This window comes from Octopus bimaculoides, chromosome 3 (assembly GCF_046866305.1).
Source record: "Octopus bimaculoides isolate indiv1 chromosome 3, ASM4686630v1, whole genome shotgun sequence".
Lineage (NCBI taxonomy): Eukaryota > Metazoa > Mollusca > Cephalopoda > Octopoda > Octopodidae > Octopus > Octopus bimaculoides.
Window position 1 is genome coordinate 46,615,951 of NC_142930.1, and position 15,393 is coordinate 46,631,343.

The following is a 15,393-nucleotide window of genomic DNA, read 5'->3' on the forward strand; positions in this document are numbered from 1 at the left end:
CATGCTAGCATGGAAAGCGGACGTTAAACGATGATGATGATGATGATGATGTATACACACACACACACATGTATACTTGAATGTCCAAATTATTTTTAGTTCCTGAATTTCTCTTATTGTTTTCATTTTAGGCTTCTAGATATTTACCAAATAGGTCAGCCTAGCACCAATGTGTGTGTGTGAGCATGCGTGTAAAAACACAGGATCTAATAAAAATCAATTACCATTTTTTCTGTCAAGACGCACTGCAAGAAACCAGTTCCATCTCGAAGAATCAAAAATATCAATGTGCGACCTGTAATGGAAAACAGTTATTCCTAGTTATCTTTTTGTAATGATTTTACTAATGGTAATATAGCTATAATGATGATAATAATGGAAGTAATATTGAGTTTCAGAGAGAGTTATTTCTCTCTTTGATCCTTTAGTATTTAAACAGGCCATATCCAGCCGAAATATTCTACCTGCTTTGTGTTCAAACTGGCCAAATCTGGCCTCTCACACAAACCCTATAATATTGTTCTAAAAATTAACAGTTACCTCATCAACATTTCAAAGCTACAAGATAATACATGATTAATCCAAAATATTTGAATAAATAAGCTTTACTTTTGACAGAATAGCCTGAACATTAAAGAGTTAATCTCTGTCTTTCTCCTTGTTAGGCAAAATTAGAAGTATTAATTGCAGGTAGGGACACTGTATTTCGGTATGCAACCATAGTATACTACCAAGTATAGTAAAGGCTTCTAAGTCAACACTGTGCCCCACCTGTGTTAGCAGTGCTATTAAATCACTTTTTTGTCTAAGTTATCTCTATAGATTTTCTATAGAAACTAGAGCCAGTACTGATTTGTTTCGTCATTTTGATTACATTGTTTACATAGATGTATTTGTATACAAAACATTGTACAAATCAGTGCTGGTTCTAATTTCTATAGAAAACCTGAAGCAATAATTGAAAAAAAAATTAGAAGTATCCCTCTGCCAGATGTAGATCCATAGACACACTAGTTGACATGTATTTTAAAGAAGAGATAGCGACATATAATGGACTATAACTGTGAGCTTTGACACGATAACATACAGCAAACTACAGGATAGAGCAAGTTTCCATTCAGGAGGGAGATGACACAATGGTAGAATGGGACAGTATATAGAATAAAACTAAAAGAGAGGCTTGAAAAACTTGCACAAGAAAACAGTGGGAGCAATATAACAACAGGACAGAGAAAAATCAAAAAGCAAGATATTTGCTTATGTCTTGCAATTTTTGAATTAGAGGTGTGAGGTGTTCTGGATTGCAAAACAGTGTGTCATGCAAATCAAGACATTGTTGAGGAAAAAGTATGTTTAGAATAGCAATGGTGCATATGCTCTTACAAACAGTGACAAGAAAAAGGCACAGAAATATCACTATGAGTGGTTGCTGAATGAGGAGAATGTGTGGGAGTAGGAAGAACTACTGTTGATACAACAGAGGGGTTAGTTATGAAATTGACAGCTGTATGGCTGAGAATAAAATTAAGGATATGAAAGCAGGAAAAGCAGCTGGGCCATTTTAAGGATAATCACTGAGATGCTAAGAATATCCAGTGAAGCAGGATGTGCACTTATGACTCACATAGTCATTCAAGTAGCACTTGGAAATATAACCAATTACTGGCTTTATCAACTACTACAAGAACAAAGGAGACCCTCTAGAAAAAAAGCATCTACAGATGGACTAAATTATGAAAAAAACAAAAAGAATTATAGCACAAATGATTAGAAAGAAAATTAGCTTAGGTGAGATACAGTTCAGGTTTGTACCAGAACAGTTGCCACTAACATTCTCCTCCTAGTGAAATAACTAGAGCTAAGAGTAAACAATTATATCTGACATTCATCGATTTAGACAAAGGGTCCCAAACTCTGAAGTTTGGTGGCCACTAAGATGATGAATGGCTTGTGAAAGCAATGTATGGAGATGCCATCAGCAAGGTGGGAGTTAGTAATGAGTTCAGTGATAAATTTGACATGCAGGTTCATGCCCATTAATGTTCAATTCCCAGCCCTCTATTGTTTATTATAATTTTTCTGGCATAAGCTGAAGAATTTAAGATTGGTTGTCTATGAGAATTGTATGCTGATGACCTAGTAATAATAGCTGAACCTGTAATAGATTTGCAGAAGAAATTCCAAACATGGAAGCTAAGTCTAGAATCAAGAGACCTTAAGGTAAACCTAACAAAATCAAAAATTTTACCATGAAAGACAGGACTCTATGGCTACGTAAGAAGTAGTCATGATTAATATGCAGAAAAGGAGTAAGGAAGAATCTCATACAGCATATTGAATGTAAACTACAGATGAGGTGGAGTGAGATCAAAGACAGACTGACAGAAAAGAAAGACATATGTAACAGATGCTTAGGAGTAAGCAATAAGAGAACCCATAAAATAAATCCTTCCAAATGCTTGAAAAGCTTCATGGAAATAGTGGGTAGTTTGTTAGTATTCAGAGTAAGATCATCATCATCATCATTGTTTAACGTCCGCTTTCCATGCTAGCATGGGTTGGACGATTTGACTGAGGGGAAAATGTTCAAGTAACTATTTGCCCTTGCTTGCAACAAAGGGATTCTCATTCCAAGTAGAGGGTATACTGAATGATACTTGGGTCTGAAGTGCAATACTGCAGGGTAGCAAAACATGGCAATGAATGAAGTGGATGTATGAAGGCCAGAAAACATGATAAGTGGTAAAAGTGTTGGGCTGGAGAAGACTTGTCCAACCCATGCAAGCTTAGAAAAATAGATGTAAAAGAAAGATGATGATGGTGATGATATATTGTATCTATGCAAAGAGAGTGAGAGAAAGTACTTACCTTGGCGCCGTATTCTGTGAACCCATCCATAAACCTTCACACGTTCTTTATGGTGTGCCTTGCTAGCAGAAATTTTGATCTACAATTATTGAAAAATATCTAATGAAGGAATTTTTAAAAATGAGTCATTTCTTTTTGTGCTGAATAAAATCAAGTCTTCCTACTATTTGGTGCAGTAGTAGAGGTGAAGAAGTTGAGTGGAATTATTGCTTAGTCCCAGGACAGCTCTATGGTCAAAAAGAATATTAGTGCAATATCTCACCTTTTGTTACATCAAGATTACATTGCGTGTTTCCATTAAGGGAGATTTGGGCCCTATCTTTAGTAAGCTGAACAATCATATAGAAGTCCCTTCACTGAAGTGAAGTGACACAACGTGGAGGTAGCGGGGGAAGATGGTAGTTGATGGAGGATTAGAGTTAAGATGTATAAGAAATGTAGGTGGAGCTAGTTAATGTAGTCATTATTCAGTTCCAGCCAGGCAGACCAATGGCATGAGGTAGTTGGTTGTTGTTGTTGTTTAGCCTCAAATCAGCCCAGATCAAGCACATCTTATAACTAAAAGAATCCCAGATGTGACCATCCAGTCTTTTGCCTATGTGCAAGGAAGCAAAGACCACATTATCTAATGTATCCATTTCTAAGTCACTGAGATGTGAGTTGAGAAAGATTTGGTTATTATTTTTAGCAGGTTAAGTGACCGCATAGTGGCTACTGTCATTGCCTCACAGGTGGTTGGTCAAATGATGGTCTGATCTATTGCTCTTAATATATCTAGGTCCTACCTACTTGAGGACCACATTGCATAACATATGAAAGCTGGGCTTACTGTGTTTCATCCAGAGCCCAGTTTGTTCCTATACTTCATCTATACATATCTACAATACCTCCTGGTTGTGCTTAAAGGAGCAGTAAACAAATTAGATTCTATCAGAGTGAAACAATTACAGTTCCTTTGTACTTACCATTGATGCTGTGCATTCTAGCAATCTTTGGAGCTAATGAGGTTATTGATACAGCTGCTATTTTTGTGTGTATGCATTTTATATTTGCCTGGCCTATTAGGCAGGAATAGTGTTGTTAGGATTGTTATGTAGTGGTGATATGGGGGTATTGTAGATATGTATGGATGAAATGAAAGGGATAGTATTTTTTTTATTAGTATTGTAGTATTATTCTGGAGAGATGCATATATATGTGAACTGAGTGGGAGAACTAATGTAAGACAAAGCAGCCAGTGAAAAGAAGAGTCTATAAGGGAGTTGTAAGGATACATTTCCAATACGTCATTGAGAACTTACACCAAGATATTGTGATAAATCTAACAGTTGAGGACTTATATTTAATAAGTTAGGAGTCAGAAGAGAGATAAATAAGCTCATTAAACAAAACCTTTTTTGCTTCAGGAAGACTGGGATCCTGGGTGATAATGACTGATTTAGCTTCTTCAAGGTTCTTCTCTCGTCTTTCTTGATCTTCAGCCTGAAATTACAGAGATGAAAATTGTATAAAATTATATATCTCTATTTATGTATGTGTGTTTGTATACTCTTTACTCTTTTACTTGTTTCAGTCATTTGGCTGTGGCCATGCTGGAGCACCACCTTTAGTCGAGCAAATCGACCCTAGGACTTATTCTTTGTAAGCCTAGTGCTTATTCTATCGGTCTCTTTTGCTGAACTGCTAAGTTACGGAGACGTAAACACACAAGGATCAGTTGTCAAGTGATGTAGGGGGACAAACACAGACACACAAACATATACACACACACACACACATATATATATACATATATACGATGGGCTTCTTTCAGTTTCTGTCCACCAAATCCATTCACAAGGCTTTGGTCAGGCCGAGGCTATGGTAGAAGATATCTGCCCAAAGTGCCACGCAGTGGGACTGAACCCAGAACCATGTGGTTCGTAAGCAAGCTACTTACCACACAGCCACTCCTATGTATGTTTATATGCACATTATAACTTCTTTTGTTATCACTGTTGGACAAAATTTTCTTGTTAGAAATTGTAGATTTGCATTTGATGTATTGGAGCAAGTAGATTTATAGCTGACTATTGGACTACAAAATAAGAGTAGACCGAAGCAAACACAAGTAGAGTAATGATGCCTCCAAAGGTGTCACAGTACAACGAGCACAAGATTAAATTGCTGGATGAAAAACAACACAACCATGAATTCAAGCCTAACAAATCATTGTGCTGTGCCCCTAAACACAATCCACTCCTACTTTTTACTTGAGTGGAAGGACATCAATAAGTAAAACCAGTTGTTTCAATGTTATCATTACCTTCATAATCATGAGTGCTTTAGTGTCCATTTTAACAAGCTGACATGAGTTAATCAAGTCTGATACAAAGCATATCACTAATTATTTAGATCAGTGATTCTCAACCATATTTTTTTACCTATGAACTCCTTTGGCTACTATTTTACTCTGGTAGACACCCCCACCGTAGTCATTTGATGCTTACAGACTAATTTTATAGATACTTCTTTAAAAATTCCTTTTTTTTTTTTCACACATTAACTTGTGTAGGCTGGACTATGTAAAAACGCTAGAGAAAGAAACCTAGCTGTTTCTTGCAATAAATAGATCTACAGCAAAATCCTTTCTTAAAATAATACTGAGGACCCTATTTTGCTTATGTGGATCCCCAAAAGTGTGAACTCCCAGGGGGTCATATGAACCCTGGTTGAGAACCACTGATCTAGGTCTTTCAACAACAATGTAAATGTACTCATTTACAGGGTCTTTCACATTTGTAATAACATGGAAAATAGGTATAAACAGTAACATAGAGATGGGGGGAGGAGTAGTAAGGAGAAAGAAAAGAAAAGAAAAAAAGAAAACTTGTTAAAGATTTTTCAGGAAAAAAAAACTTACTTCTTTTCTTTCAGCTTCTTTTGACTTCATCTGTTCTCTTTCATACTGTTTCACTTGCTTTTTTACTTGGCTCTTAGCAGCATCGTCCCACTTCTGCAAAGAGTTTAACAATGAAAAAATTTGAAGAACATATTTATGTATTTTAAAATAAGTTTAAATACAAGTAGTAAGGACATTTGAAAAATAGAAAAATAATAAACTAATTAAATATTTAATTGCCAGTACATGTGTTCTATATTAATTATAGATTAGTTCTCAATAAAAGTTCAAGTGAACTGTGGTATTACAAAAAAAAAAATACAAGATTTGAGGAAGAATTTTATGTAGAATGTTAGTCTTTCAATTTTAGTTTCTTTGATCTCATTTTTATGATGGCAAGAGAAATAAAAACATAGCCACACTATCAGCACTTTCACCATGGACTGAACCCATTGAAAAACCTAAATTGAACTCCATACTAATTTCTGCAACAATGAGCTATTTCTACCCTCTGATACCAACTGACAATTACATGAATGAACTACTGAGACACAAGTTAGTTTAGTTTGGTCGTTTTCCTGGACACTTCAATGATTTCACACAAGTACACCATCCATTACAGTCTCCCATGCATCTTTTTAATTTGTCAACATTTGCCATTCCACTGTTTTGAAGCAAGTTGTCCACATAGGTTAGATGTTTTCTTCCCCTGTTGATTCTTCCTTCAGCTGACTGCTGTAAACCAGTAGACACAGGTTAAATGTCTATCATAGAGACAATTCAGTGAATTATACAACATTGAGGTATCTACTAGCAGTTTAGTGGACTGGATTGTTGAAAGTTTTGGTAAACATATTTTTTCTCTCCTATAATTATTTGAGATCCCACCTCAAATCTTTTTCATACATCTTCAATGGGTACAGACAATATGATACTTTTTAATGAGCACACACTGTTCATATCAATGCAGCCACCTCTGCTACAAACATTGTTGATGCATTTAATGACCAGCCAGTCTCAGCTCAATTGTATTCTGCCTCCCTTCATGGGTTGATGAAAAGAAACACAGGCGTATAAGATTTAAATTTACTGTACATGTGGGAAGAATGTTAATAAGCTTTTTCTTTATTTTATCTTTTAGTCAGGAGGGAAGAAAATGCCCAAGTTTCTTTGCCAGGTGCCTGCTAGACTGGTGGGAGGGTGGAATGTATCCTCAAACAAGAGATCTCACCTAAATGTCAGATGGTGGTATTGAATCAGGCAATGGATTAAGTCTACCATCCAAGAAGGCCATTGTGGAATTTGAACTCAGAATGTAAAGATTCAGAGCAAATACCACAAGGTATCTCATCCAACACTGTTACTGTTTTGCAAATTCATTACCCTGAATTGTTTTTTGTTTTTTTTAGTCAACTTTAAAAAAATGAAAAGCAAAATTTATCCAACAGGATTTAAATTCACGCTGCAGAGAATCAAAACAAATACTACTAGGTATTCTGTCTGACAATCAAACAATTCTCCATCTCCACAGAATTATAAAAAATACTGGAAGCAACTAAACAGAGGACTTACTAAAAAAACAACAATGGCAGGCAGACCAATACTGTTACAGTGTACATTGATCTGATGATTCAAGTATTATTCAAGACAACTTTGTTTCTTCAGCCCTACACAGACACCTCTTAATATACCGGTTTATTTGTGCAGGCACTAATTAGTATGATGCCGAAATGGGTTAAATCATTAAAACTGCACAAGGCATGTCTACTAAATAATTGATTAAATGTTTAAATGCATCAAATGACATTTGGTTGCTAGAAATAAATCTTTCAAAAAAAAAAAAAAGGCATCTATTTACTTTTGAGATGTCCATGTATTGTTAAACAAACACCAGATTGACAACTAAAGGTAAGTGTGACATGGCTGCAGTTAATGAAACTAACGGTTCATAGGTTTGTGCTTTAACATTTTGATGGCTTGGTCACCTAAGACACAGAAGTTTGGTGTTTGGTTTTCAAATTGACAATACTTACTTACCAGTGAAAACATCTAAAGTAAAGTAAAACTATGCCAGTTATCATCCAAAGTATGTCAACATAAAAGTTGGATTGGTAAAAGACTGAAAAGAATGGAAATTACCATTCAACTTGATCTCAATAGAAACTAACTCTCTCAGAAGAAGAAACATGGGGAAGAAAACTGCAGCACAACAGTGAGTTTTTTAATGTTTGCTGTTAAATTCTCTGTTTGCGTGGGTGTAAGTTGTGTGAATGCATGTGCATGTATAGAATCTAACAAAGTTACATACCTTATCAGCAGACGCTGAATCCACTTTGATGACTGGAAGTGGTGTGATGGAACAAGAGCGCAGAGCCTGGAAAATAGGGAAAGAAACAGATACAGAAAATATCAAAACTTACTGCTTGCTATATAAGGGACAACTACAATTGGCTAGTAAAATTTATTATAATTAATATCAAATATACTATCCTCTTGCAGCAACACTATTCTTCATATTGTTATGACTGACAAAAATTATCACTGTTGATCTGAGATCTACAATTCCTACTTTAACTGCAACTATGTTCTAATACTAAGCAATTGTCATATTCTGACTGAATCTACTGTGGCCACCACCAGAATCTACATATGTATAGAAAGATTGGACAGTGAAGTACATAGTGTCCTGGTTAATTACAATAGATCTGTGGGTTTCAATGGTTAGATTTACTTTCTGCATGTCAAAGGTCCATTTGAATAGAGTTAGTCTAGGAGTACAAATAATTAATTTAGCTATCTTTGTTGAACACAATATATGCTGGAGACAATGGGGGAGTCCCTAAGTCAATTTTCTAGGAATAGCAGTCATATCTCTTTCAAATCATACTCTACTATATTAAAAAAGGAAGGAAAGATTGGATAATGTAAACACACGATGCCTTAATACTGAATAGTAATGGAATATCTGATTGAAAGTTACTTCATACAAATTTATCTGTGTTTAAACAATGACAATAATGACAGCTGATTTAAAAATAAAGCATCTATGCAATTTCTTGAACAGCTAAAAATCACACCATATCATTCTAAGAAGGTAGGACACACAGGATAATGTAGTTCTAAACACACTATATCTGAAAAAGCACTGGATAGTCATGGTTGGAATACCTTTAATGAAAGCTGAATTAAACAGGTTAAAGGCTAATCTTTAGGTAAACAATAACAATTGTAGAAGTTTGAGAGGGTATCAGGAATAGAAAGTGTTATTACTCATGTCCATAACCCTAAACTTACTAAACTAGTTGACTTTGGAATTTCTAATATTCTCTCTCTCCTGTTAATTTGTAATATTCACTCACAGAAATGATGAGAATATAAAATTTGGCAACAACTTGATAGTACTGAGACATGTATGACAACATAAATTTCTCAGTAGTATCAAGGCAGAAGGCCAGCAATTTTGAAAGGAAGGAGTTAGTCAAATACATCAATCCCAGTATTTGATTAGTACTCTATTTTCTCAATCCCAAAGAGTGACAAAATTGACCTTGGTAGAATTTGAATTTAGAATGCAGACAGTTAGAAGAAATACCACAAAGCTATTAGCTTTCCTCTTCAAACATATTAAATGAAAGAAACTAGTAAACATCATCATCATCACTTAGCATCCATGTCCCATACTGACAAGGGCTGGTCAGAGGTAAAAAAATACAGAAAACAGTTAAAACTTAACCTGGAGGATTGTGGCAAAGGGGTTCTCTTCACTACCATCACCTTTTTCATCTGACCCATGTAACTTTGATGTGTAAACGATTGGTCCTGAAATAGAAAATGAGAGAAAATATATTATCTGCAAGAATTGTAGGAGCTAATGCCTCAATATTCCTCACCTTCAAATACTTAATGCCTATATTGATCAAGGTAACCAATGTATCTGCACCTGTATGTACATGCCTCAGCAAGGTTTATTTTGTGGAAGACTAGCTGCTGTCCATGTATGCATATCTTTTCTTTCTATGCTACAAATGTTGACCAAAGGAAAAGCAAAGTAAAGGCCTATACAACTTGGTACCAGTGTTGTCATTGTTGTAACAGTTATCCAAGGTCACCAAAACAGAAGGATGTGGCATTGCATGTTGACCAATAATGAGTGTCACCTGCCATGAATGAGGGGTATTCATAAATGGGCTGGTTACATCCACTGGCATGAGCCATGGGCTACGGTCTCACTTGGCTTGTCAGGTCTTTTCAAGCACAGCATATCTCCAAAGGCCTCGGCCACTAGTCATTGCCTAGTCATATATATACGACAGGCTTCTTTCAGTTTCCATCTACCAAATCCACTCACAAGGCTTTGGTCGGCCCGAGGCTATAGCAGAAGACACTTGCCCAAGGTGCCACGCAGTGGGACTGAACCCGGAGCCGTGTGGTTGGTAAGCAAGCTACTTACCACACAGCCACTCCTTCACCTAAATATATATGTATATATATATATATATATATATATATATATATATTATTTAAAAGAGTTCCCACTCTGTCTGTTTTTTTATGTTTTATTTATATTCTTATAAAATTAATGTGGGATATAGAATATGGAATATATAATATAAATAGTAAAATGAAATGAAGTATTGAATGTCTTATTGAATATATGAAATATTGAGTATTAAATATAGAGTATTAAATATATAAGGGCTAGTATACTTCCATGCCTCATGTACATCTGTCAGACGGGACCTTGATGAATGCCATGAGGCATGGAAGTATACTAGCCCTTATATATTTAATACTCTATATTTAATACTCAATATTTCATATATTCAATAAGACATTCAATACTTCATTTCATTTTACTATTTATATTATATATTCCATATTCTTTATCCCACATTAATTTTATAAGAATATAAATAAAACATAAAAAACAGAGTTGGAACTCTTTTAAATAATATATTCCTCTATACACGATCATACAAAACCCCTTTTCTTATATTTTTTTATTTTTATTTTTATTCACACACACACACACACACATATATCAGGAAACAACTTCTATCTCATTCCAGGGTGAAAAACTAGAGGTAGTCGATAGCTTCCGCTATCTGGGCGACCAAGTTAGTAGTGGGGGTGGGTGCGCTGAAAGTGTAGCTGCTAGAATAAGAATAGCCTGGGCAAAGTTTAGAGAGCTCTTACCCCTGCTGGCGACAAAGGGACTCTCACTCAGAGTAAAAGGCAGACTGTATGACGCATGCGTACGAACAACCATGCTACATGGCAGTGAAACATGGGCTGTAACTACTGAGGACATACGTAAGCTCGCAAGGAATGAAGCCAGTATGCTCCGTTGGATGTGTAATGTCAATGTGAATACCCGTCAGAGTGTAAGTATCTTGAGAGAAAAGCTGAACATTAGAAGCACCAGTTGTGGCGTGCAAGAGAGACGATTGCGCTGGTATGGACATGTGGTGAGAATGGATGAGGATAGCTGCGTGAAAAAGTGCCACACCCTAACAGTTGAGGGAACCCGTGGAAGAGGTAGGCCCAGGAAGACCTGGGCTGAGGTGGTGAGGCAAGACCTTCGTACATTGGGCCTCACCGAGGCGATGACTACTGACCGAGACCTTTGGAAATGTGCTGTGCGTGAGAAGACCCGGCAAGCCAAGTAAGATCGTTGCCAGTGCCCCTGGACTGGTTCTTGTGCGGGTGGCACATGAGATGCACCATTTTGAGCGTGGCCGTTGCCAGTACCGCATGACTGGTTCCTGTAGGATTTTCGAGTGAGATCGTTGCCAGCGCCCCTGGACTGGCTTGTGCGGGTGGCACATAAAAGACACCATTTCGAGCGTGGCCGTTTTCGTGCGGGTGACACGTAAAAGCACCCACTACACTCTCTGAGTGGTTGGCATTAGGAAGGGCATCCAGCTGTAGAAACTCTGCCAAATCAGACTGGAGCCTGGTGTTGCCATCCGGTTTCACCAGTCCTCAGTCAAATCGTCCAACCCATGCTAGCATGGAAAGCGGACGTTAAACGATGATGATGATGATGATGATATATATATATATATATAGGTTCAAAAAAGGAAAAAGACAAAAAAACAACAATGTGAGGACGTGATACAGATTGTGTTACTAGACACTCGGCTCGGGAAAGGAAAGAAAGAGAATTTGACGTTTCGAGCGGAGCTCCTTGTCAGAAAAAAAGAAAGTCCAAAGAAGGGAAAAACGGAGGAAGAAAAAATTGCCACCGATATCCATGAGGTTACATTGTGGAATGACCGGAAGGGAAAGGGTGGAAGAAAAGTTCTTTCTAAGACAGGAGAGTGCAAGAGGGAGGTAAGTATGTGTGTGTGCGCGTGGGTCTGTATGTGTGTGTGTGATAACAGAACGTGTATGTACGTATGTATGTGTGTGTGTGTGTGTGGTTTGGCTGTTTATCTGTTAGTGTGTGTGTCATTTAATGTTGTGGAAGGAATTAGTAGCAGGAATAATTTGGGAGTGGTTGTGGACAATGGTCAGTAGAAAGTGGGCAGGCCAGTTTGAAAACTGCCTTACAAAAATAGAAGAAGTTCTAGTCACATTAGAACAACACATAAGTGTACTTTTTTGGGGAGACAGGTACCTCCGCTAGTTATAAATAGTTCTCTGATTTTGTAATGTATTTCATAATGGCAGTCACGTATGTCATCATACAAGAGATAAAAATCTTATCTAATCTACACTCTCTGAGCGGTTGGCGTTAGGAAGGGCATCCAGCTGTAGAAACTCTGCCAAATTTAGATTGGAGCCTGGTGTTGCCATCCGGTTTCACCAGTCCTCAGTCAAATCGTCCAACCCATGCTAGCATGGAAAGCGGACATTAAACAATGATGATGATGATGATGAATCTAATCACCCATTGGGTGTGTTCACATGGTCACTTGACCTACTAGCAGTGGCAGTTAATTTTCTTTAAAAAACAGTCTACCATCTTAAAACAGTTAATAGGAATGACTTCAATTTGACCATATGGTATTAAATATTTGAACTTGCAAGAAAAGGCAAGACGGTCATGCCTGGAAAGATTTTGATTATAATTCTACTCAAGACTGATCTGGAGCTAATGAACAACTACATAAAATTTCTGTTTTGGTTATTCAAAAGGTGCTGTGAAAAGTCACCTGTATGTAGTCAGTTTACTTGCTAGAAACAGAAGCCAGATATTCCTCAAATCACATCCCACTGTTTTCTAAAGAGAAGGTGACACATGTATCCAGTATAATATAGTTCTAGATACATTACATCTTAAACAAAAACGGAATAATCATGGCTTATGTGATTTTGTTAATAGGTCTGCTCACTTAAGGCTGACCTAATAACAGGTATAATTGAATTATGCACCTAAACTGAAGTGGTACATGTGCAATGAGAGAAAGCAGGAAGGGTAATGACATACAGCTAGATATTTTATCAGGCTTTCACCTTCAATACAAATGAAAATCTATAACCATATAAAACTTGTACAAAATGAAAGCTAAAATATTTACATACTAGCAGAAATACCCGGCGTTGCCAGGGTTAAAGAGAATAATGAAATCTAAAAACGCCGTCTAGACTACGCATCATCTTTATATATAGAGATGTATATATACACACACACACACCCAAACACACGTATATATATGTATATCAATATAAATATATGAAAGTCAATGAAGTTTCGTAAAAGAAGGTGATCATGTACATACTTTCTTGCTGTTGTGATTATAACACCTCATTGTAAACTATGTTCCTTGTTTTCCCTTGTGGAGCATATACAAATAGGTTTTTTGTTGCTGCCCACTCTTGAGCAGCCAACATACAGTTGTCCTTGTGAGAAGCAGGGCTCTTCCAAGAGAAGACCAGCTACAGACAGTGTTTGACCCTGATATTTGTTTATGGACATGGCAAAAGTCACACGAAGGGGCAATTGTAGTCTTCTGAATGTAAAAGGAATGTCTGCTCCTGATGGAGTAAGAGGAATTCTTGGAATAAAGACATCATCCCCTTTTGCACATCCAGAAAGAATGGTAGCCTCGATAACATGTGACATCATTTTCTAAATAATGCTCATCTGTTATGTTCGGGTTAAAATTTCATCAACATCAAAAATATATGAATTTTCATGGGAGTTATGGCCGTTATGCAAAGAATATAATTTCCAAATTTCATAAAGATCCATTCCGTACTTTTGACGTAGTTTTGGATAAGAAAACAAATGACTAATGTGTGTTTGTGTGCATGTGTATGTGTGTGTGATGGGTGTATATATGTATAGATATCTGTATGCATGTATATATGTATATATGTGTACATATTACATGTACATCTATATATATATATATATATATATATACATCTACACATATGTATACATATACATGTATGTATAGATCTATATATATATATACATATACGTGTACATCTATATGTATACATATATATCTCTCTATCTCTCTCTCTCTTTCTCTCTGAAAGTATCTGTCATTACAGTATCGAAATGGTGTACATATACATGTATATGTATACATATACATCTCTCTCTCTCTCTCTTTCTGTCTCTGTGAAAGTATCTGTCACTACGGTATCGAAATGTGATTGTTTCAGTTAGTGGAATAGTTTCATTTTTAAAGTGAAAGTATTTGACATGAGTGTTTTTGTTTCACTTTTGACACGTAATACTTAAATAGTGGAGGAGATATTATGTTGCCGTGTGCTCGAACTCTGCAAGAAGTTAATAATTTTTTTTTGACTAAAACACAACTGGAACCCTAAGTAAGGCATGTGTAAAATTTGAATGAAATTGGTTGCATAGTTCTCGAGTTTTAGGGATTCACACAGACAGACAGACAGACACACATTCTCATTTTTATATATATAGATAAGAAACACAATGAATCATACCTAACTTATACATAAAGTTGCTCAGAGAATTCATATATATATACACACACACGTGTGTGTGTGTGTGTGTGTGTGTGTGTGTGTGTGTGTGTGTGTGTGTGTGTGTGTATTAAATCTATAACAACCAGGAAGATGAGATAGAAACATTTAAGCACTACTACCTTGAACTATTCTGAACTGTCTACACTAGGAGACAATAAAATAACTTTCTAGTGAACAAATCTCCTTTTTTTCCTTCAGACCTAGCCTTCACCTAACCACCACTGGCTTTGGTCCTGCCAAATAGACTGATCATTGCCTAATCAAGACAACATAGTTCAACTATCCAACTATATACTCTCTGATCCTTGAATCCTCTATTACTTCAACACATTTAACTTGAAGTTATGCCAATTCTACACTGACTACTCCCTGATACAAATATGCTTTAACAAATCATCTAAGCAGGTATGCCTCACCAAATTCTTTGCGTAAAACCAGGTGTCTGATTAATACTACAATATGATCGTGAAAATAAAAGTATATATGAAGTGAAAATGGTTAATATAAATGGTACTTAACTATATATTGCAGAAATACTCTTTTACTCGTTTCAGTCATTTGACTGTGGCCATGCTGGAGCACCGCATTTAGTCGAAGAAATCAACCCCAGGACTTATTATTTGTAAGCCTAGTACTTATTCTATTGGCTCTTTTGCCAAACCGCTAAGTTACAGGTTATG

General features: G+C 36.3%; 1 protein-coding gene across 1 annotated transcript in view; it reads right to left on the minus strand.

Annotated features, from left to right (window-relative positions):
* LOC106870144 (asparagine--tRNA ligase, cytoplasmic) overlaps positions 1-15,393 on the minus strand; it is a 33,316-nt gene that overhangs the window by 15,625 nt on the left and 2,298 nt on the right. Inside the window, exons 2-7 of the mRNA XM_089348923.1 lie at positions 9,483-9,568; positions 8,058-8,123; positions 5,771-5,863; positions 4,261-4,350; positions 2,869-2,947; positions 225-295 (exon numbers count right to left, since the gene is read on the minus strand). Coding sequence (XP_089205049.1) covers positions 225-295; positions 2,869-2,947; positions 4,261-4,350; positions 5,771-5,863; positions 8,058-8,123; positions 9,483-9,568 — 485 coding nt within the window. The remainder of the gene's footprint in view (positions 1-224; positions 296-2,868; positions 2,948-4,260; positions 4,351-5,770; positions 5,864-8,057; positions 8,124-9,482; positions 9,569-15,393) is intronic.